The sequence below is a fragment of the Toxoplasma gondii genome, chromosome VIIb (assembly GCF_000006565.2).
Source record: "Toxoplasma gondii ME49 chromosome VIIb, whole genome shotgun sequence".
Classification (NCBI taxonomy): Eukaryota; Apicomplexa; class Conoidasida; order Eucoccidiorida; family Sarcocystidae; genus Toxoplasma; species Toxoplasma gondii.
In genome coordinates this window covers 3,518,582-3,542,155 of record NC_031475.1, presented here as the reverse complement: position 1 = coordinate 3,542,155, position 23,574 = coordinate 3,518,582, and the positions used below count along the sequence as shown (strand labels likewise).

The window sequence follows — 23,574 nt, the reverse complement described above, 5'->3', positions numbered from 1 at the left end:
AGCGCGAAATTATCCTGTCTACGGACCGTGGCGTCGGATGAGTGAACGAGGTACGGAGGAGGAAACGAAGGTTGACGGGGAGAAATAGTCGTGATTCGGTATTTGTCGGGGACAAGGAAGCTGATGTGGAACTCAGTACACAGTTAATCGGTGCGGAGAAGACAAATCACAGTACAAAGGGTAATGACAGGTCGATTGACAAATGGACCCCGCTGACAAATCCGGTGAGAGTCTTTTTAGTTGCCAGTCGATGTCCAACCAGAACGGACGAAAGGGACCGAAATGTAAAACGCGTGACTTGAAATCCGGTGCTCGAGTTGGGAAGGCGGCTCGCGTACACACCCGAATTCATCACCCGGTCATTCCGACCAGCGTTGGCAGTTCATGAATTCTAATTGCCTCTCTGCCAGAGGCCCATTTTCATGATGGCGCTGCGCCTGGTCACAGAAAACTGTGCCGCCAGATGAATTCAACAAAGCAACAGACGGTTCGTCCTGTGCCAAACGTGTACTCCAACAGCCAAAACACCTTGGATGCTTCTTGAAACGCGTAGCGTCGTGCACTGAATGCTAGAACGCACAATCGTGTGCAGAAATTAGACAGGGTCGCCGCTGTCCATGGCGACACTGGTTCTACTGTTGAGTCACAGTCAGTGAACAGAAACGCATCTCTATCTGTTCAGCTTGAAGATGTGCGTTTTCCATCAGAACTTCGCACTGGCTCTTTGCTCTGTCACTGTAGTTTTTGGCGATCAGCGTGCGCTTTTCGTGTGACACGCGGAATCCGCAGTGCATGCTGGGTGTCTCGTCGCTTATCAAGTTGGCGGTGACTTGCGTGATATTCATCACCGACGTTCGTGGCTGAATTGGGGCCTTCCTCGTAACAAACGACAATGCCCATGGAAAGGAAATTTGTATTGCTTGAGGATACTGTGTTTGTTGTCGAGACGAATGACAGTCCTGCCAGGCACCACTCGGCCATTAACTACCGATGTAGCGAGTCACTTGGCGCATGCACTTGCCGTCCCTATATAAGTTGAGGCTCTTCTAGGGATTGAAGTGCCGGGAGAGAATTCGTTTTTGCTGCACTAACCACAAATTCTACCACTGTCGAACTCTCAGCTTATGCAGCGTCAGGTAAAACTTCATTTAAGGGACTCGAGTGACTCCAGAAAGAACCCGTCTGCGTCAAGCACGCTGTGCCACTGTTTGGGGTCTGTGGTGAATCCGCATCAAACGGAAGTTGGGCACTTTGGCTAAAAAGCGTGAGTGGCCGGATCAAGAGTGTGAGTGAGGGCATCGATACCGACATACTACTACTTCTCCAGAGTGCCGAGTGACGCGCGAAAACCTCCGTAGCAACTGCGTTAGCCAGTTCAGCGGGGCCTACACTTTATCGGAACTGAGCGACTGAGTGACGTTTTTTCCTCACGCAAATGCTCCATTTGCGGCGCTTGGTTTTGTCACCGAGCCCGCATCGATGTTCGGGCGGCGGAGAGGCGTCTGTTAACCCACCCCCACAAGGAAAGGCTTAGGATGGTTTCTCTTTGGTTTTGTTGATGAAGAGCCGTACTCAACTGCAAGCAGTGACGAGAACACACAGAGGCTCATGCCCACAGGAAAGAAAATCCCGAACCAGCAGAAGGCACTCCAGACGGAAGTCAAGACAACATAAAAGGACACAGCGTGACACCGTCAGCACTGCAGACGAGCGTTTAAGAAGTTCGAACGCGAGTTGGAGGAAGGTGCAGACACATTTTTGCGAAGGCAGCATCGATGCTTCTGCGTCAAGTGGCGTTGTTCTCCCAATCTCAAAAACGCTTTCAACGATCAACAGTTACCAGGGCAGGATCCAGACTGCGGTGTGCCTATCTTGGCATGACAAAGTCCTGATGTCCAGCCCCGTGGAGTCACCGCAAAGGTGCACTGGGGAAAAGCTAGCGAGGGGACAGACGTGTGTCCAGGCGGCTCTCTGTGCGCTTGAAGCAACCGAGCATTCCACGTTTTCTGTCACGCACTTTTGGAATTGTGAATCACTCAGAAATCACCAACGAACATGGAAAGGACGTCCAGGCAGTCTCGGACGGGGGTATCGTGCCCCACCCAACAGCGGAGGCCTTTGCCCAAGGTTCTGTCTCCAGAAAAGAAAAACCTTGACAACATCGTTTGTCTGGTCTGCAGATCCGGTTTCGCAGCTTCTCTGTTCCGACGAAAAATGAAACAGTTTCTGAACGAGACCTCAGCAGTCATTACGCACTGGTAGACTGGCTTTTGCCCTTTGTTTTCCGTTCGTTCGCCAAGGATAGAAACTCTGCACACTTCTCCTCGTTCGAGAATCGAATGCGGTAGATTGTGGTGTCTGAGCTGCTCTCTGAACACAGAAAAACAAACACAATTGTCTCGGGGGCCCTCAGCGGAAGGCACACACACAACGGCGACGCCACACGCAGTCACCTTGCTGTAGACGCCCAAGCCCAAGCCTGTACCGCTACAGTCCACCTGACTTCGTACGCAGTGCCAATATCAAACGCAGCGACAACCTCCGACTCCCGGCGTATCCACAAACGGATACGTCTGAAGATGGCAAGACACACCTGACGGGGCGAAAAACCGGTTACTCTGTCAGAATTTGTGTCAACATGTCACCAGATGGGGACCGAGGAGTCCGAACTCCTGAATAGCCTAGAAAGACGGCCCCCGACAGCATCGACATCAACGACTGCAAAGAATACCCGTACGAATAACTGGACCGTTCCCAAGTCGATAATCGTGGGGACATAGATCTGTAGAGACCGAGGTACATTTCCTGCAGAGTACCGTGAAGAAAGAAACTCCTTTGCAGCGACATCTCCTTCCCCCGACAGGTACAAAATCTCGTGACCCGCGCGATTCATCCCCAGAGACGGCATCGCGTGGCGGCAACGAGAGGCGTGATTCTTTCCACGACGATAAGTACGTACGGGCATCTGTTCTCAGTCCAAGAAATTGTGCCGTGTTCCTTTTCTTCGGCATTTCTTCCGTCAGCGGCTCCTCTCCATTTTTCTCGTCATCAGGTTTCTCGTCCCTGGGGGGCACTGCGCGTTGACGACTTCGGTCAGGCGGGTGCTGATAGTTCGCAGACGCAAAGAGCGGTGTGTTCAGTTGAAGCCGTCCCGTGCGGTGAACGAAGAAGAGAATTCTGGTGGCTCCGTTGTCTTCCGGTTTCTGCAAACAAAACAAGGACAGGAAAAATTCCATTCCGCTCGTCTGCTGTGCAGGTAGAAACACAGAAGGTCACCGACAAGCGGTCTCGATACCCCTTCCACGTTTTTTAGGAGGGCAGTGCCTTCTCGACGGCGATGGAAAAAACGAGGACACACGCATGCAGGCGACGCCCTGCGGAGAAGCAGGCTTCAGCCGTCTGACGCACAAAACGGTGAATCGGTCGCCTTGTGTGCATTTTTGTTTGTTTTTTGTTCGGAAAGAGAAGTCAGCGGACAGTCCGAAAGTCTGAATCTAGAATTGTGATGTTAACGGCATAGGAAAAGCACACACACGCATAATTGGCAATGCACGCGTATCATTGATTCATTATGCCTATAGAGTAATGTGCAATAACCTCAGTGAGGACGAACACTGAAATTCACGACGGAGGTTTGAGAATTCGCATGGGACTACCAAGGGGCAGCAGCGATTACTAAAAAAGCGACAATGTTTACCTTGCTGGCCGAGACCTGAACGCGCCCCTCGAGCGGGGGTTTGGGTGCCCAGGCTGTCTGACTGGCGTCGAAGCGTTGCATGCGACAATCTCGCTGTAGAAACACCGCACAACACAGGGGAAGTGACTCGATACGGGAAGCGCAGCCCCTGCCGTTTAGAAAGAGTTGCTGAAACGTTGTCTAAAGAAAGTGAGAGTGGCATCCCATCGAAAACCTCTCGAGACCGCCGCGCCAAATGTTTGGGAAGGCTGGAAGCAGAAAAAAAGACACATGCATGCAGAGTGATGTTCACTGCGACACTCGCCACCGAACCCCGAAAGAAAAGACAGAACATTGAGCTCAACGAAACGCTTCGACTACGCTTGAACGACGATGCTTCATCTACGCTACACGACCTCGTGCGCGGCAGGCGTATTCATCCCTTCCCCGAGGCACCTGCCTCTTACATCGGTGAAAAGAATTTCTTCGTCGGCGTCGACCTCTGTAGAAAAAAAAAGAAAAACCGAAACCAAACGGCACCTTCACCCCAGGCTGAGTCGAGAGGGGAAAGGCGCCCGACAGGGAAACTCAAGAACTCGGAAACAGCCTGCCGCCGAGGGACACTGTCACATCGAAGCTTAGAATGCGAGACGAAACAGAATCTTTACAGGTTAATGACAAGCGCGAAAACCTTGTGTTCCCTAAATTCACGTTCTCCTGTATTAGCAGAGCCCAGTTAAGATCACTGTGGTAGAACTGAATACGACCGATGGGTTTGCAGATGCCAGTGTGTGGGCGTCACAGCAGTCATGTCACGGGCAGAAAAGAGATCCCTTCTTTCTTCAGCCTGAATGGAAAAGCCGGGAGAGGTGTCAGGTACTTCGAACGTACGCCGTTCGCCTACAACGTAGCAGATCAGGAACTCCATTACGTCTAAACTTCACTCAGAATACGTTTGAATGTTGGCGACCTACAGGCCAGGGGACCAAAGTGGTTCGACTACGCAAGGCCCTTCACATGGAAATCAAAAGAGCATGCACGGACAGCACCTGAGGAGTTCAACCTCGTCCCCCAGCAACCAGGAGACTTGACTGTTCAGAAAACACACACCGTTTTCAATGACGCTGGGTTCCTCTGCCTTCTGTTCATCCTCGGCATCTGCTCCATCTTCGTTGTCTTTATTGACGCTAGAAGTGGAGAACAGAGACGACGTGGAAGCCAAGCTGGCAAACAGCGACGGCGTTCCTGATGTCTCGCCTCCGGCGTTCGACTGGGGCGGAGAAAGGAAAAAAGAAGACTGGGGCTGTTTCGACTGAAGAGAAAACACAAAAACAATAAAGTACCGCACAATTAAAACCAGATTGCCACAGAATGGAGTGCGTCCACTGAATCAGTTTCGGTTGTGTAGAGAGAGAAACGCTGAAATCTGTGAAAAAATCGGTCGGCAACAATCCGAACACAGTTGTCAACGCGGGCTCCGAACGGCGAAAAGTCGTACTTCTCTGAAATAAGCATATCTCCCGGCAGCCTCGATTTCCCCTCAGTTGTATGTTCCTGGCGAGTGGTACGTCAGTCTGCTTTTACGCATGTATCCACGCGATCCAGAGCTGCACTTCTCAAATCGAGTTGTGCATGCTTGCCTTCTCAGAGCAAGTGAAGAAGTTCTCTCTTACTCCCGCTGCCATATCCAAGAACGAGGAGTCCACCTCGTGGCGAAACGCCACTGCGAAGATTCCTCAAAGTATGGCACTAAGCATCTGCACATGAGACGCGTTGCAACTTACGAGTGATGCAAAGGCGCTGCTGAAGGTCTGCACGCTCTTGATTTCCGCGGGACCGAGAAGAAGTTCAGACGACCCAACTTGCTCTTTTTCAGATTTGCCTGCTCCCTCCTTCCCGTTCTCGGGAACGCCGTTTGTTGCCTTTCCTCCCTCGGCATTCTGCACAAGATTCCATACAGACACATGGACCAAAAAAGCCAGCAGAACTCAGAAGAGTATGTATATATAGTTACATATATATATATATATATACTTAACTATATAATTATACATATATACATCTATATTTGCCTATAATAATGTATATACTTACATATAAATATATATATATATATATATATATATGGTTGATGTACACTCCTATAGGTTGTTCTACATGTACTTATATACAGTTATATACAGGAGTAGATAGATCGGTGTCTCCCTTATGTTCTTGGTCTGGGAAACACCGGAGACAACAGACTCCTTCGACTATTGTCAGACGTCAGTTCGGCTTGCCAGTCTTCCATTGTTTTAAGCAGATGCCAAGCACTCCGCTTACTTCATCGAGCTCTTCAGCACGCAGGGAGTGGCGCATGCACAGCAGATGCATGCTCAGCGTAAAATGAAGAGCGAAGTCTGCAGCGCGAACGCAGTTTTAGTCTAGTTTACAAGCACAAGAGAGTCCTCTCTGTCTCGCTAGCTGACGAAGAAAGAAGTCCCTCTTTTCCGGGCACCACGAAACTGTGCATGTCGAATTTGAAAAGCCGTTACCTGCTCGTCCTTCGTCTCCCGTGAAGCAGACTCTTCAGCTGATGGTTTCGGTGCTTCAACAGGCTTCTCAGCGGGAGACAAGCTTCCTGTCACGGGCGAGCCAGGTGTTGTCTCTCCTTGCGGATGCGGAACAGCGGCGGCAGAGCGAACGATCCGCAAGCGTCTGTTTACAGGGAAAGATAAAAGAAGATGTGGATTAATCCGGCACTGTTCAACAACAATTCAAGCACACTGAGTAGGAGTACTGAACAGAAACATCACAAGGCTTCAAGGCGCTAGTGCTGTGGTAGCAGAGGTTTCAACAAGAGGACTCTGTGATCCTTTCGAGGCTGCACCTCGTGCTCTGCGGATCCGAGCTAAAAGATGGAACTGTCCCCTTGGGTAAAAGAAGACCTCGTTACGCCGGCAAACTTCAAAGTGACACGGACGGCTATCGGCCCTGTCCCATGCAGACCCTCGTCGCACTGAAGACGAGAGTCACGCGAAAAGTGTAAGTCTCACACGAGGGTGGGCCGTGGGAATCGCAAAACTCGAAGACACCGCCCCCCACACACGCAGAAAATGGGTTCAGATAGAAAAGATTCTGAGTCCATGTATGCACAGATCCATTCTTCACACACCTGCACATATCTTTAGCTATACATTTACACATGTGTCTGCGTATATATATATATATATATATATATATATACGTCCGCATGTACGTGTACGCTGGCTGCACGTGTGCGTATATCGTTTTTTCGGCTTACTGTCTCTTTTGTAGGGTAGCAGCGTCTGCCTGTTTCATGTCATCAGCGGGTTGGCTATCTTGGTCCACATCGTCCATGGCTTTCCCGTCCTGAATATCTCGAAGTTCATGAGCGGCAAGCGTCTGGCGCCTCTTTGCTCCAGCCGACGGATGCTCGCCGCTGGGATTTGCGGCGCCCGCCTCCGCTGAAGTTGTCTGCGCGTTGTCAGTCTGTAAGGTCCGAAAAACAGAAACGGAGACGCATGCTCATTGGAATTTTCCTACAACCTGTCCTACGCGGACAAAGGGGGGGAAGGGGACCAGACGCGTTTGCCTGACGTTTCTATTCCGTGGGTCGACCGCGACTGTTCCGCTGAAGCCATCAAAGTTCCTGTCACGGTTCGGACCACGCCAGCAAATGACGCGGAAGACTTTCTGTGGTGCAGAGTCTTGCCGCAAAAGCGAAGGTACCGGGTCGTGGCAAATGGATGAAAACGCTGTCGCCATGGGACGGGGAGGCAGTCCGCCAAGTCACCACTCCCGAGGGATGTACACTGGGAAACGCCAATGAGGATTCCATTTTGAGCGTCTGAGTTTTCAAAAGAAACTTAGAACTCGGGGAAAAGTGGATCTGCCGGTTCACGCGGTTTGGGCACGAACCCGGCGTAGGCGAAACCGCCGCAGTGGCAGAGAAAAACTCACCATTTTCGGTCCTGGACAAGAAGTCGAAGAGCTCCAGAAATGCGAAGTCTAAAAGACCTTTCTGAAGACAAAGAAACCAAGCATTTACACAGGGACCGATGGAGAAACAGCACTGTACGGCGTCTCTGGCAGGCAGAACCGTTGCCTCGACAACGGACAGACTCCACGTTTTGACCAACAATTCATTCGGCGTGTGCATGCGGGGGGCGTGTCGGGAGAAAAGGGAACAGACACAAGGGATTTCCTGAAACGCGCTCCCGCTGATTTCCCGTGTTAAGGGGAAAGGTCCCGCGGCCACGTTTGCCTCGGTGGCTCAAGGGACCTAGCACGAATCCCGTATTTACTCTGGAACAGAAAGGGTTCAGAATTTCTCCGTGAAAGTGTACGATGCATCAGCTTGCCGACGGCAACAAGAAGAAGTGACGACTGCTGTTTTACAGAAGACCTGCGCTGGAATCTTCGAGATCGAACGCCGACTATGGAACAGCAGGGGAGTCAGTGCTCACGGGCTTGCTCGCGACGACTACGAAGGTCACCAGATTTCCACGAAAAAAGGTCTATGAGAACTACACACGTACTCCTGCATGCCCAGGCCCAGAATTCGTCTCGAGAAACCCTTCGAAAGTGAATGCGGTCTAATGCTCTGGCGACACCTTGCAGTATGGTTCGAGAAAGCCCGATTTTTGGAGGGCGGCCCCCAATGAGTGCATGCACGCAGGCACAGCAGAAAGTGCCGGGGCATCCGCGCATACCGCGCCTCTCAAGAAAAAGAGCATTTGAAACACTCAGGGAGAACGGGGAATTTCATCGCGCTGTCGGAATTTGAAAGAACGATTTGTGTTCGGGTGTAAATAAGGCAACCGGATATTCGGTTCTCTGTGTAGGAGCTACGGTGTGGAAGTCGAGCTGCTCCTTCAACCCGCACGTCGTAAGTCGTTTCAGTTGAGTTCCGGAGGGCAGAACCCATAATCAACAGAAAGCAAAACAGCTTGGCAAAGAGACCTCGCCCCTGCTCTCGACTTCGGTGTCAGGAGCTGCCTCGTAGAATCATTGCCAGCTTGCGCGGGTTTGGATCTACGGCTGACGAATGTCTGAGAATGAGGAGTTACAGGAACGCTTTGTCTGTGAGCATCGACAAGACAACTCGGAACCAGCCGAGGGCATACCTTCGCTCCTTCCCGAACGTCCTTCACTTGTTTCAGGATTCGTTCATTCTCAAAGTGCTTTCAGAACAACCCCTTACGACAACCGTTTCTCGATCTGCCTTCAAATGGACGTCTGTCTGGGACTCTGAACTGGCGCCAGCGCCTTAATTCATCCTACAGTTTTCACTGGTTAGTTTCATTGATGTGTGCATTCCATAAGATCAATCTAGCATTCAGATCTATTTGAGAAGCACCTTATGCATCTGCAAGCGTTCAACATGCAGTTAGAGAGGTAGCAGCAGGATGAAGGTTTGAGATAGTCCATTCTGGCTTTTCTTAGGGTTACTGTGTTGTTTAATTCACAAGTCCTGAAGATTGTTTGAGAGGAACAATAATAATACGGTGGATTTAGATTTAGAGCACACCGGTAGAAAACAAGGAGTGCCCAGAATGGACTTATAGATGTTCTCAGTGTTCTCAAAACAAGCTGGCACAACAGAATTTGGATGAAGTAAACAAGGACATCGCATGACAGCTCATCGAAAGAACAACCTAGCCGTGGCGACAAAATGCAACGCATCAAACAGGCACTGTTGATTGGCCTCAACATGATGGCTTCCAATATCGTAAGACGCCAATGTGCCATTTCTCATGAGGTATATTTTAGTTGCCACATATGAATTCCTGCTATCCGGCGTATTAACGGCGGAAAAAACATATCAAAGCCACTTCCTGCGCTCCAGGCGTCCTACATGGTGCTACGAACCCGGCTTGTGAAGTGGGTCACTTCCGCAAGCAGGCTTTTCTCCGCTCTCAGTTGTGAGTCAACGAAGTTGGGCCACTGAACATTTCGATGAATTTAAACAACCGACGCGTCTGCGGCTGAGCATCAGCCGTACTCTGGAGCGGTCCTTGTTGAGTCTTGCCCTACGTTGGAGTGTGACTCGCGTCCTTTCAACGCTGGTGCTTGGGGAAATATAAACTTACAAACCGCCAGAGGTGGGCCGGAGAGCTGAAGATGACAGCGACAGCAGACTAGTAGTGTTTGTACTTCTGCGGTTACCTGGCGAACACGATGTTTTCGGCTGCCCAAACACACGAGCAACGCGTGCTGTATTGTGTGTTGTAGATTAGAAGAGTGGATGTTGTCACGTGTAGCAACCAATAAATCTTCTTAGAGAACTTCCACGCTCGGCCCTTCTTTAGTGTCAAGAAGAAACACATGAATCATGAGTTCGACGCCTTGTTCTTATGCAGTGAAGTTCTTTCTCGCTAATGAATTACCTGTTCATGCTGCGAGACTCTCTAGAAAGCTTAAGTGGTGAGGGTAGAAACACTGGTTTTGCACGTCTGTAAATGGCTTTGCCCGTTTTGTGAGTATCACCGCCGGTACGGGGCTTGACAAGCCAGGAGGAGCCACCAGGTCAGGAAAGAAAACACTCCAGCTTCCACAGGTGTGAACTAGGTGTCAGCGGTTGCGTTACGCGTTTCCTGAAATAGGCACCTTCCACACTCTCTTCTGGTCAATGAATTCAGCCTCCACAGTTTCCTCAAGCCCGGCACTCTTCGGTTTCAGGGATTCGTTACAAAACACCAAATCTCACTAGGTGGTAGACGTGGCCACAGTCTGGCTTCAATCCATTGACTGCAAACATGTCTCTGTGTCAACAGTCGACCCATGCTGTAACATTGTCACCGAATTTCAAATCAACACTCAGACACCAGCATCTGACGCAGTGTAAGTAGGAAGAAGCAGCTTAGTCCGAGGGAGTATATTTCCGTTTTCATCGTAGAAGTTGATACTCCCGGAGCTTGTACCTTGGGCATGCAGCGGTGAGGTGTGCTGCAATAGAGCCACCTTCAGAAAACAGATTCGACAGAGTCCGCTTACAAACCGATGCGAGGTTGTGGCAACACCAACATAGGCGGCGCGAAACTACCTGATTCCTCTTCTTGACACTTGACTGACCCCGAAGAACCCGGTGCGCAGGCGACGGAAATGCCATGGAAGAGAGAGCGTGGTGAGCATTTCTTCAAGTGAAAGTGTCTCTTTTTACTCAGTATGGAGGAAAAGACCATGGTCACAGTGCTGAATTCCTGAAACTTCGAAAAGTTCCTCGTTTTCCTGGCCCTCGCCTCACGAAAAAATGTGCTCGCAGGGTCACCGTGAGCCTTCGATAGTGCATGCGTGAACTTTGTGAAGACATACAAGCTCGTCAATCGACAAGATACGCGGGACACCTAGAAGATGCCCCTTAGAAAACAACGGGAGGAACAGAAAATAAATCATGCCTCTTTGTCAGAACCAGAGCGAACCCTGACGACTGAACGGACCTTCTTGATTGCCTACCTGCAGGCCAGAACCGTTGTAGTGGCGCTTGTTGCTGCATGCAGAATCTGACTCTTTACGCAAACCACGGATCAACAATAAGTAGGTTTTGGCTGTTCTCACGCCTTTCCACTACTGACTGTTTAAATGAACCTAGCTGAATTCCAAAGGCTTCTTCGGTTGATCGCGAGCAAGGACACAATTCAAAGTCTGGGACTTCCCAGAGACGGTCTACTTTTTCATGCTTGTTGTGTTCCTTCAACTCACAGTCGGGGCCGCAAAATTCACGCGCGCCTGGTTTCCATCTTTTGTAGTCCCTGTTCTCCACACTGCGTGCCCTAAGCCAGGCGAGAAAATGCTTGTGAAAAGGCGAGACAGGCTTTCCGTTTCGTGGACTGATGTTTGCGGCGCGATGTAGTCGATAAGGAAGGGAGACCATTCCTCTGAGAAGCACCGTATTAGTGGCTGAAACGCTTCTGGACCCTGTACAGCAAGTGCTGTTGGACTTTCTTTACTTGCCTCTGTCGCAACTTGTTCAAGCCGAGTGGACCTATGGTGCTAGTCTCGTCACACAACGGCAGTATTTATACGTGGATCTACACACATGCGCATCCCGAAACACTGCCCCGTTTCTGAATGAATGTACTTATATAGAGAAAGCCTTTTTGACGCAAACCTTGCGTGCCGTAGTCCTCTGATCCGCTGTTTGTTTGTCCGACTCTGCCCCATGTTGGCTCTTCAGACTGAATGTTTGCTCTTGCGATCGCATTGTGAGAACTTAGCATGCAGCTTCTCTCTAGCGAGCTCTGCGGAAATGCATGCGTTTCCCTAGTGCTTCGTTGAAATCGGTGATAGCTCGCAGTCGCGACACTCCGGGGACTCGATTGAATATGTTTTCCGGCAATTCAGTTCATTCGTATCGGGTTTGATACTCTGTACCACCTGGTATAAAGCCGTGGTGTCGTTTTGGCGTCGCCCCCGTGGCGTTTCGCCGTGTTCCGTCGACTTGAAAAAATTCGTTTTCTCGAGGTCCCGATCCGGCGTCGGTCTTCATCAACACAAAATCTCCCATGCGTTGGCGAGATGGATTTTGTCTCTGTCGTCGCGTCCCTGCGCGCGTTTGTGCGGCGGCTGTACATGGTGGTGGTCAACGTCGTTATGTCTCTGATTACGGGTACGTGCTCGGAGAACTAAGGTCCCTACCGAAGACGCTGAGACGTTTCAATCGATACTGCCTGCGAGAGTCTATCTTTGAAATGGCGTGGGTTTTCAAGAAAGCGAGCTGTTGCAAGTTTCCATGATGAACACCAGTGCGGATCCACGTCCTGTTGAAAGTTTCTTGGCGGTACAAAGGTGGCAGATTGAACGCGCGAGGGATTAACTTAATAACGCAGACATTTGAGGTGATGTGGTGCCGAAATGTTCTTTACACGAAGTAGAAGAAGCGTCGGCTTTCGAGTGACACAGATCCCTGCATACAGTCAAGAAACGGGGGAAAGCATTCGGCTGAGTCTTGTGCATTGATGAGTGACTCTTGAGCCAGGCACACGTTTCCGGAAGTTGCGCGTTTCCATTTCTTTTCAGGCATGTCTGAGCTGGAGCTTCTTCTCAGCCGATATCCTTTCTTTTCTGCGGGTCACAAACCTTCTGCCTTGACCGACAAAACTGTGCCATGCGAGTCACCCTCAGACGGCCCGGAAACCTGCAGGCTAGCCCTCGCTCGACAGTTGGTTGAGATAGAAGAGTTCCTCAGGACGCGTTCGTCGTCAACAGTATGTTGCATGCGCATGCAGTTGGTATTTTGCGTTGATGCAATTCATAGCTGGGTGCTGGCACCGCATGTGGCTCTGAACAGCAACTGCGATTGCTCGTGTCCGCGCGGACGCGTTTCTATCTTCGACACAAACACAAATATCTCTACCCCTTCGCTCAAATATCCACGTTCGTATATATATGTGTATCGATCCCTCTACCGTTTTTGGACCTATTTATCAATTTATATGTATCGATGTCTCTGTTCGTCTGTATCTGACACCGGAATCTCGCAGATAAGCTGGGAGGGGCTGTCCTACGCGTACCGGGAAACGGCGCGCTTCGTACGCGAAGCACACTTGTCGTACCGTGGTGAAAAAGGACGGAAACCTGTGGCATGCTTCAGCTCACTTTTCCGGAGTCCCCACAGCGAGTTGGGGAAGACGAGTTGTGCTTTTTTCTTGTATCCGTGTTGGTTTCTCGCAGGGCATCGAGGCCGGGCTTTACAGCTCGACCCTGCCAGTGGAGGATTTGTGTCAACTTATCTGCGCCGAGTGCTCGGTGCGGTCGCCTGCTCATCGCGAGCATCTCGTGGACATTCTGCGAAGGATCCGACGGAAACAAGAAGCAGCAGTTTCCATCAAGGCACGCGCGAGCGAGCACTTCGATCCAACTTGCTCCGAGAGCCACAGAGTAGGTTTCAGCGAAAAGGGCGACTGGCTGGACCAGAAGCCTCATACTCGTTTGCTGTTTTCCTCCGACCTTCGCTCTCTTTACAGGGCAAGCTGTTGCTGCTCACGCTGACCTCGCGCTCTTTTCTGACGTTCTCGGAGACGTGGAGCCAGGAGTCTCCCAAGAGAAGTACAGAAGGAAGGGTGGATGAGGACTGAGTGCTCGGGCTCCGTCCCCCGGTACGTACCGCTGCTTCTGTGGGGCTGTGCCTGAGAGAGTCAGTGGTCCTATCCAGTTTTGCCGCTGCCAAGAAACTGAGATGTTTTTGTCCCTGTCTGCGTTCTTTGTATTTGTCCTGTGCTTGTGGCAGCGGCTGGAGCACATCTGGCGTTTGTTCTTCGAGAAACCTCTACCTCCTTCATTTCACTGCTGCTCCTCGTTTGTGGGGAAACCTGAGAGAAGGCGCCAAGTGTCAAGCACGAAGTCCTCGTCTCTCCACGCCTGCTCGTCGTCAACGACTGTACTTTACTCCTCGTCCCCCAGTTGTGCGTTTCCAAGCTTCGAGACTCATGTGCCGACCTCAGCCGCAGTCTGTTCTGGAGAAAGAGGCCTTGTGTGCTTGTCGCAATCAGAGAACTCAGTGTCTCCTCGTGGCTCTTCTTCGGAGCCCGCGCGAGCCGCGCTGCCAGGGAAGGACTGGAAAAGTGTCAGCTCAATGCCTTCAACAGACAAGGTCGAAAGCTCCCGTTTGTCTAGCTCTGTGGAGGCCTCCTTCGAAGGGCAGGAGTCTTCCTGGGGAGAGCTGGGCTTTCAGCATCCGCTGCACGATTTCCGGGGAGCAGGCTGTCTAGGGGCAGACTGTCTGCTTTTTCTTGGTCAGCGGTTTCCTGAGGTGGCACAGCGGCTTCTCCAAGACAGCCACGATGAACAGTTTTGGATGCCCTTCGCTGCCACAAGTGAGTCGCACGATGTGCCTGAGGCTGCAGGCTCGCGCAACAGCTGAATGTATGCTTTCAACCTTTCCAGAACAGAGCATTCTACGGCCTGGGAAATGCCTAGTATTCGCTGTTTCTAACCGAGTGTCTACGACTCTTTTTCTGGCGCCAGAAACTGCACCAGAACTGAACCTTGTAAACGTAGAGGGATTCGCTTAACGCGTTCAAGGAGACGCTGGACACCCATCTGTTTCATACGGTTAACACAGAGGTGACAAAAAGTACAGGCGAGCGGGGCTCCGGGAAACCGCCCAGTACGCATTGCAGAAAATGGACTGTCTCAAGTGTATGGCATGTTCTCTTTCAGTGGTCGAAAAACGAGATCGCTAAGCCTCTATGTAGACCACAGAGGCGAGACTCGTATTCAGCATCCTAGGAACTATCCTGTCTCTGTTTATTCGATCTGACTTATGCAGTTCTAGGTCGCGGATCATACGAACTAACGCGATCTCGTATTCCTTGTTTTTCCCGGTCGCCTCTTCGGGGTTCATCTAGCAGGTAGAGAACAGGCACTGTGTTTTTTGTGTGTGTCGCTGAAACACACAATGCATTTTATTGCAGGCATCAATGTCGTCGGGTGGCTTCTCGACATGATGGATCGTCGTCTTCTCGACGTATTTCTCTTTGCATGCGATGAGACAAGCTTCGCCGCAGACAGTGCATTTGAAAAAGTGTCAAAGACCTCGAAGTTCTACTCGCTGACCAAGCAGTCTGACGCACATGCAGCGAGTGAAGACCTCACGCAGGACATGGAGAAACCAGCAGAAACAGTCGACGCCTTGGCCGTGCCCGAGGTGTTTTTTGTCCTGTATGCCGCCGTCTTCACCAAGTTTTGCCAATTCTGGAGGAGCAGGCAGCCCGAAAATATTCTGCAGTTCGGCATGGTGAGAGTCGCGGGGGCTGCGAGAGATCTTTCCCTAGACAGCTCAGAAGGAAAGATCCTTCTGAGATGTAGCATCAAGCACTCCAGTCGCCATCAGTGGTCTCAACTCTCGCGAGAGCTGACGAAGGGATCACTCTTCTGCTGAAAGTCATCCGTGGAGCTTGAAGGCGCACGGAGGGACACACAATTCATCCTTGCACGGTTTGTGTGTACGTGACGTTTTTTTCCGTACAGGAATTATGTCCATCTGTGCATTTAAGTTGGTACTCGGTTGTATCATGTAGACGCAAAGTACCCGCTCCATTTTGGAGCGTCAAGCTGGGGTGGAGTGGTCCATCTGATAGGTAAACAAGCCTCAAAGATGGGAGAGTATGGATGGAGAGTGAAGTCGCATCAATCTGTAGAAGCTGTTATACGCGGTAGACATGCGGGAGATTTTGGGGACCCAGGAAACCTGTGGGCGTGGACATTTTTCCTGAACTCCAAGTCTGTTTTCTCGTAGGTGTCTATGGACTTTCGAGAGCGATTAAAGCAAGCCTTCAAGGGTAAGCGTGCGCGGGAAGAACTGCTGAGTAAGGAATTGGTTTTCGCAAACACAAAGGAGAACCAGCACTGCCATTTGCGAAGAATAACGCAGTCATGCGCTGCTAATCAATTAAGACGTACTCACGTGGAAGAGAGAAGATGGAATGTGGCGAAAAACCCTGTGAATCTTGACTTGGACTGCTCAAGTTCCAGTCTCTCCATAGAGTGGAACATCAGTTCTTGTAAATGACGCGTCGGCACCAATTTCAATTGTCTTTTTCGTTCAGAGTTTGTGTCAGGCCGAGAAGGCGGAAACATGAGCGCGTGGGAGTACTTTTTGGAGTCAGGTGTTCCTGAAAAAAGAGGCAGAATCTACCACACTTCAGAGGAAGTGCTTCACGATATCAGAGCCTGTGTAGAAGACCGTCTACACGTAACGGGGAACGGCAAAGAGTCCGTCCAGTCATCCCCTCGTAGACAGGAGGGGACATCCCCAGTGAATGCTAGAAGGCAAACCGAAAATTGTCGGTTGCTTCGACTCGTGAATGCACACATGGAAACGTAGTTTCATGCCAGTAGGCACGTGAGGCTCAAGCCGATCGGTGGGGGATCCCTTCTCCACCTTCAGGACCTGGGAGATTTCCTCAGTCGTTTACGTGCAGAGCGATCAAATGTACGAAGAGTATGAACTTTTCCAAAACACTGTAATAACGCACGCTGCGTCTTCTGTACCTTCAGTTGCTGTGGGTGTAGTGTTGCGGCACTTTTGTGTACATTTGAGTCTCTGCGGTCAACCAATGAACGCTTCCGTTTTTGTATTTTCTAAGGCGTATGAGGCCGATGAATCAAGGCTAGCCTTCTCCTGAAACAGTCAATTTTTGACAATCTGTAGATCTCTCAGCTACAAAAGGACTACGTAAAAATCGCACTGGCACAATGTTCACCAGACCTACGGTTACGATGCAAAAGCATGCATGAGGTGATCTGACTAAGGTGGTAGCGGGCGTAGGTGACGGGTACTCTAGGGCACGGCCGAATTTTATATTTTCTAAATGTGAATAAATCAAGAGGATATTAACGGCAAAGAATGACCTGCTTTTTTGAAAAGAGGAGCTTCGGCAACTAGGAGGTCACAGATTTCATTGCGGCTGCATACGTGACGGGCGCGGAGAAACTGCGTCGAAGAATTATAACTCGTTTAGTAGCAAAGTCTGGTGAGCATCATGGAGAAAACCACTATTGCAGACCGCGGAACCATGCTTTTTCCACGTTCTCTTTGCAGCGACAAAACTGTGCAAGGATACATTTTTCGCCACGACAGACGGCATTAAGACAAAAACAATTGCACTCCAGAAAGCGGTTTGCGTTTGTTTCGGCTCGGATCCGCTAGAATCAGACATCTGCTGTGTTGTTAGTTGACATGCCCGGCAGCTGTTATGATGGTTCTGTCGCTTCCTGATCAAATTGTAAGTTGTTGTCGTCTTCAGTAAGGCTTTCTTGAGGCTTCGTGACGCTCTGAAGCGCGCCCTCATCCTTTTCTTCCACACCTAGTGCATAATTTTGCACAGAGGAATCTTCATCCGGTTTCTCCGCTTCTTCGTGCGGTGGGACACCTTCGTCGTCAGCACGGCGTGTCCCTGTTTCCTCGCTAGAGGACAGTAGCTTTTGTAGCTCATAGTCTTCCTGGTGATCGGCGTCGCCAGACGCCGCGTAAAACTCCTTGTCACTTACTGGTTCTGTTCCGTCAGACGGACCTTCTTTGGCGGAGTTAGCCGTATCCCCTGACTCACTCTGTCCTGTGCCCTCTTCACTGTTTTCCAACAACTGGAAAGAAGCATCCTGCTGCTGGCCGTCAGCCTCCCCGTTGTCGTATGGCTCTGCTGCTGCTAGTTGCGTATTCATCCCATTTTTGCTTTCCCGTTGAGGTTCTGCTGATTCTGACGGTCCCTCCTGCGGGGTCGCCTCCTCGTCGGTGCCACTCGATTCTCCCTCTACCTTCAGCGTTGCCTTGTTTCCCGTTTCTCCATTTGCTTGCTCTGCTTGGTCTTGTTCTTCACCCGACATCAGTTCCTCTTTCGGCCTTGATTGAGGAACGGGAAGCTCTTCGTCTGACGACGTGCCCGAGTCTTCTCTCTTTTCTGTCTCTGGTTCTTCTTTTGACCGCATTTCCGCAGTGTCAGTGTGTAGCGGCGGAATCTTCTCGTAGTTCCCCTGCTGTGCTATTTTCAATTGTTGCGCTACGTCTCGTTCTTGTTGTCTCAGGCTCGCCTGCAGTTGGTGCAGTCGTTCTGCCTGATCCAGCTGTTTTTGTTGTAGAGCTAGGAGCTGCTGAAGCTGGAGAGTCTGGTCCCGCTGAACACGGGTGGCAAAGGCATCTTGCCGCCTAAGAGTAGCCTTCAGATCTGTGGATTGCTTCGTTTTCAGAGTTTTCCACTCTTCGTCCTGTCTTTCGCTTAGCTGCTCCGCTTGCGCGCGAGCGCGTTCTTGTTGCCACTCTTGCAGCCGTTGTACCTGTTCACGGTGACGCTGTTCCAGCTCATCCGTTTCTTGTTTCCACTTCTTGGCGAGTTCATCCATTCGCGCTTCTTGTCTCGCCTTCAGTTCAGCAGTTTGTGCTTTGTGCAACGCCTGTAGCTTAGCTGTGTCCCGCGAGGGGCCCATATCTGCCGTTTTGGGGGCTGTAGACCGGTCTACCTGAATCCCTACTTCAGACTGCCTCTGTCGGCTGTTCAGTGGTTGCCGCCAGTCAGGTTCGTATCGACTCGCTTGAATTTCTTCCAGTTGTTGTTCCAACTGCTGTTGCCGCAGCACCAGTTCTTCGTACGCCGTTTCTCGCCGTGTGTGCAAATTCATACCATCAGAGCGCTGCTGCTGAGCTTCGTGTACTGGTCCTGCACTGTGCCGCCCAAAAATTTGCGGAGGAACGAATTGTGTCCAGGAAGGGATGAATTGTTGCCAAGAGGGTCCGGCCTGGAGGTCCCTTTCTACGTCGCTATTAGTTTCCCCGTCCCGATCCTCAACGCGTGAGTCTTCCCTTCCGGTGACCCCGGCGAGGTTCGGACCAAGCCGTCTTAGTCTTTGTCCGAGACCCTGTCGACCCGCTGTTTCCTTTGGGGAGGCATCCGTCTGCTGGATTGAGCCAAGCGCTTCTCCGTACTTGTCTTCCACTAATAGCTGGGGCTGCAAAAGTTCAGGGAGCCCCTCTTTTGAATCATGGGCTCCACCCTTCGTGTCTTCCTTCTCATTGTCCAGGTCATGCATCAAAGAAGAAAGGAGATCGTCGGGGGGACCTCCTGGCGGATACTGAAGTTGTGACGCTGAAATGTTGCCTTCGTTTGGGCTTTCCGACTGGTGCTGTTGTTGATTTCCAACTTGTGAAAGCTGCTGAGGCTGCTGCTGTACCACTGGTGCATCCTGTCCAGACTGGGAAGAGTTCCAGACACTAGAGGCTGATGCTGTACCGAAGCGTCCATAAGCAACACCACCGCCGGGAGTTTGCCACACATGCTCACGTTGGAGTTGTGGTTCAAGCTGTTCCTGCAGCTCCGTCGTCACTTGCTTCTGCATCTGCTTCAAGCGCTCCTGCATCGTGTTAAACTGCCGCTGAGCCTCTTGAGGCATAGTAATGAGAGGTGCCTGTGGCATTTGAAAAGGTAGCAGAGGCTGTTGCAGTGGATTTGTAAAGAGTTGTTGCTGTGACTGCCATGTTTGGTTGTCCATCTGCTGGAACGTTTGTTGTCGAGTGCCTAGAGCCCAGGGATACGATCCGTATAATGGGATTGGGGCGATCAGAGGGAGACTCAGCTGAAGCCTTCGGGTTCCAACAGGTTGTTCGTGGCTTTCCTTTTTTTCGGCCTTTGTCTCCCGAGTTGGTTTCGCTTCTTCGGCTGACTGATACTGAGGTTTGTCCTGGTTGGGTACCGATAGTACTTCAAGGGGAACATATTGCTGCCAGTTGAAACTAGGAGTCTCATCCAATTTGGCTGTGTTCTGTGAGGACGTCGTTCCGGCGTCTCTTAGCATTAACCGTTGCAAGTTGGAACCAACACTCTGGCTTGCAGCTCGTTGGTCTGGTACACTTTCTCGACCTAACATTGACAGCAAGAATTGCTCCCAGGTGGGAAACGGGGGTGCTGGGCTTGCAACGGTAGCGCTTCCTACAACTGGCACGAACTGTCGCCATCCAAAATTAGTTACGGCTTGGGGTATATAAGAAGACCAAGGCAAATTCGCGTACCCTCGAGTCGCTTGAAGCCCCCGTAGAGATTGCTCTGACGATGATGTCTCTGCAGAGTGACTGCGTTCGTCGATGGAAAGACTGTCATTAACGAAACTACCGCGAATAGCGTCTAGAACACGCCTGTCTGACACTGAGGTGGGCACTCCGGGCACTCGATCGAGTGCTTCCGCGGACTGTCTAAGACTACCATGCTCCGTGGAAGTAACACGACGAAGTGTTGCCCTCTGGTTGTCCGGATCCGAAAAGATCTGTTCCTCTTCGAAGTGCACATTTTCTGGCTTTGCACTGGCGACATCCTTCAGTACTTTAGTAAACAACAGGAGAATCGCAAGAAAACATGTCCGACGACGACCGAAGGCTTGCAGGTAGCAGCAGCTTCGTCGAGGACAAACAGTAGCCATGGTGCTCACTAACTGTTCGACAAAATCTTTTAGACACTCAAGAAACTCAAAGATTCAAGCAAACTGTGGCAATTTTGCCAAACAAACGAAAGAACGAAGAGAATGGGATAAAAGCTCTCCGTACTAGCCAACGTCCCATGCTGCTGCTACCAGGCTAGTCCCTTTCGAGCATCAAGAACGACGGCAAGACAGCATTGCAGCGACCTGAGTTTCGACATGGCGCGCTTTAGAAGTTTTCCTTTTCGGGCAGGACTGCCAAAAAGTCCGAGGCACTTCGATAGAAGTCTAGTGACACGATAATTCTTGTCTGGAGGCAAGAGCACCTAAAGGGAATTGGACAAATGGAGTAGGGAACGTCCGCCGCGGTAGAGAGTTCGATGTGGTAGAGAGTTCGATGTCTGAAGACAAAGTAAGGCTACATTGTGAATAGCACAACAAGGATGAGGTTCAATTCATATATTTGGGGACCCCGCTACGATCAGCGTAAATTTGTGTCTCACGCCGACGTCGCCGTATAAAACTGGGCTTTCTAAAACGTCTACGAGGATTCCTGCGTGGTTCCTGTTCTCTCATCACTGTGAAGCCCCCCCATGGTACAAGCATACTTCTGCTCAATAGTAGTTGACTCCGTGCGCTCGCTGCACGTAATGATTTTCGCCACAATTAAGACGACAAGCTTTGTGTTACCGCCTGCTTTCTGCAAGGCTCTGGTTTGTTACCAGCGTTCGCAACATAACTCGGGTGCTAACCATGTCAACACTTCTGGAACGGCAAACCCTAAATCCGTAGACTTCTCCTTAACTGCAAACCCGGCCTGGGGAAAAGTGAGACATCCTGTCAACGGCCTTCGTGGCAGTGGGCGTCACTGGTCGCGTGTTAGAGGTGCTGGTAGTTTCTACCAATTCTGGATATCAGGTTGTATTCATTGACCAGGACTGTTGCAGATTATTTTCTCAAGGCACAGGTGCAAGTATACTACTGCATAATCACTTAAGGTCCGCTGAAAGACGTATACAAATTGTATGGTGGTTTAGCCTCAAAGGCTCGACAGGACGAGCCAGTCGGTGCAGCGCATCCTGTAACCTTATCACACGGGCACTGCGGCGATGGCAACTCTTTAGCGTTGCGGGTTTTCATCTGCCTTAAATTTGCACGTTGTTGTGGTCACGGCGGTCTGCGAAGGTGCTTTCCTTTGACTTAGTGACACAGAGAGAATCAACATAGGGCAGCGGGAGTTATACCGGCAAGGCGGAAGAGTAAATGAGAAGGGCTGTCAGAGAAACGGCATCTCGCGGGATCTGGCGAATAGGTACCTGAAATTCTGTAGACGAGGGCTATCTCGACGGAGGGAGAACGGCTCGCTGAGTTGCTTAAGTTGCGGTATCAAAAGCGTTACATTGCGCAGTGTAGGGCTTCACGCCGATGAGACATACGGGCACGAAAGGAGTGGTAGCAATTAGTGGATGCTGACGATGCTAGCGATTGCTTTTCACTCATTGATCAAACTCAGAGCTAAACCGTTTTTTATGGTAGCTAGCGCATTCCATTTTCAAGGGCACAGCAAAACGTTACCCTCATTGAGCTTCTGTGCTTCCTAGGGTCTGCAGCTATTGTAGTGTCGAGAGTTGGTGTGTCACGGATAGGACGGATGCTTCTCAATTCATGACATCACATCAACATGACGGTTTGATTTAACATGCAACGAGCAACTGTTATTCCGCATGCGCGAAAGGAACAAAGAGTAGCCTGCCGACTAAGAGTGATCGCTCTAGAGACACACAGCATATGCGCGACCCGAAGTGTTCGACATGCGATAGATTTGGATCCTTGGCGCTGAGGTACAGTTTGCACTGCCAGGTGGCAAATAAGGAGAAAGCCATCTCGTTCATTACCTGCTGGATCTCTAGCCGTAGTCGCCGCCGAGAACGCGCCCCCTGTTCCAGTTAGTGATTCACTCCTCTCACGACTGTAGGGCCGTCACTGTGCCGGCGAACAATTTTTGTCGTCCAGTATGCTGAGGCAGCCGATTAGAGGACACACAACCACAGGTGCACCACATGGCTGCCACGCTATTTGATATGCGCTTGTTAAGTTTTTGGTATCTTGAAGACGCCCTTGCATGTGCTGCTGCCGCCTTTAGAGGCTGCGCACAGCACGGCGGAACATGCTGCCGCGGTACGCACATTCGCGAACTGAACGGGTATTCCAGATGCAGGTGACGAACTCCCTCGGATAACATTTCATGTTGTCTATTCAACATAGCGCGGTTGCCTGCCATCCCCCCATCCGCGTACAGATATATCGCACGGTGACCAGCTCTATTCGAATGCTTACGCAAACGAGAAACCTCTGTTTCAAGAGAATCAACAACATACACCGTCCAGTGTGCCACCCATAATAAACGCATAAGACTAGCACCACTGTAACGTGGCTTAATTCTCTGTCTTTCAGGATGGGTGGCAGCCCCATGTTATTTCTTCATTGATTCATGCTGCCGAAAGGGAAAAGCTGCAAAACATGCCAGTTGGGGCCGCCGTTATGACACTGGGATGTCGAAATTTGTGCAGTCCGTCACATCCGGAGATACCCCTATCTCTTACCAGCCTCCGCATACGCGAACGCTCTGCTGCTCCCTTGCAGAGCAGAGTTTGACCTCGTTATGACACAATACACAACGATTGAGTGAAGCAAGCCCTCATCAAATGTGAACAGGGGGCGAGCTGCCTCATAGGGCCGGATCCATGCTGAACGCTACCTCTTTCGTTGTCTGCGTTGCGTAGGGATTTGTCTTTGTGTCTAGCAGATCACGTGGCAATCAAAGGTACGGAATTTCTCCCTGTGTTGGTTAAGCTTGCGTCTGCCGTTCAGTTCCTTTTCCGTCACCTGACGGAGAACAGAAACCGGTATGCCTGCTTTCGAACGACCGTAATCAAAACGTGCGAAGTGATATGACAGGTTGACTGCACTGTTAGTTTCCTTCGGCAGTTCTGATT

General features: G+C 50.8%; 3 protein-coding genes across 3 annotated transcripts; 1 reads left to right on the top strand and 2 right to left on the bottom strand.

Annotated features, from left to right (window-relative positions):
- Nucleotides 1-1,760: 1,760 nt before the first annotated feature.
- On the bottom strand, nt 1,761-8,284 carry TGME49_258170 (hypothetical protein). Its single transcript, XM_002365000.1, has 10 exons — nt 8,146-8,284; nt 7,640-7,700; nt 6,960-7,168; nt 6,211-6,373; nt 5,461-5,616; nt 4,787-4,988; nt 4,144-4,178; nt 3,698-3,790; nt 2,960-3,203; nt 1,761-2,370 (listed from the first exon to the last, which is right to left on the bottom strand). Exons 2-10 carry the CDS (start codon nt 7,640-7,642, stop codon nt 2,249-2,251), a joined length of 1,227 nt encoding a protein of 408 aa, XP_002365041.1. The 5' UTR covers nt 7,643-7,700; nt 8,146-8,284; the 3' UTR covers nt 1,761-2,248.
- Nucleotides 8,285-12,196: 3,912 nt separating this feature from the next.
- On the top strand, nt 12,197-16,779 carry TGME49_258180 (hypothetical protein; the record flags this gene model as incomplete). The annotated part of the gene is made up of 7 exons (XM_018781169.1): nt 12,197-12,287; nt 12,698-12,885; nt 13,352-13,558; nt 13,908-14,493; nt 15,094-15,416; nt 15,918-15,960; nt 16,228-16,779. 7 exons carry the CDS (start codon nt 12,197-12,199, stop codon nt 16,503-16,505), a joined length of 1,716 nt encoding a protein of 571 aa, XP_018637004.1. The 3' UTR covers nt 16,506-16,779.
- Nucleotides 16,780-17,117: 338 nt separating this feature from the next.
- Nucleotides 17,118-20,581, bottom strand: TGME49_258200 (hypothetical protein; the record flags this gene model as incomplete). The annotated part of the gene is made up of 1 exon (XM_002365003.2): nt 17,118-20,581. The coding sequence occupies one exon, from the start codon at nt 20,579-20,581 to the stop codon at nt 17,375-17,377; it is 3,207 nt and encodes a 1,068-aa protein (XP_002365044.2). The 3' UTR covers nt 17,118-17,374.
- Between the last annotated feature and the right edge of the window lie 2,993 nt (nt 20,582-23,574).

Excerpts from the sequence above, each read along its gene's own strand:
- TGME49_258170 (XM_002365000.1), bottom strand. Across the intron at positions 6,374-6,959 it reads GCTACCCTACAAAAGAGACA|ACGCTTGCGGATCGTTCGCT; the intron begins GTAAGCCGAAAA and ends CCCTGTAAACAG. Across the intron at positions 4,179-4,786 it reads ACCCAGCGTCATTGAAAACG|AGGTCGACGCCGACGAAGAA; the intron begins GTGTGTGTTTTC and ends TTTTTTCTACAG.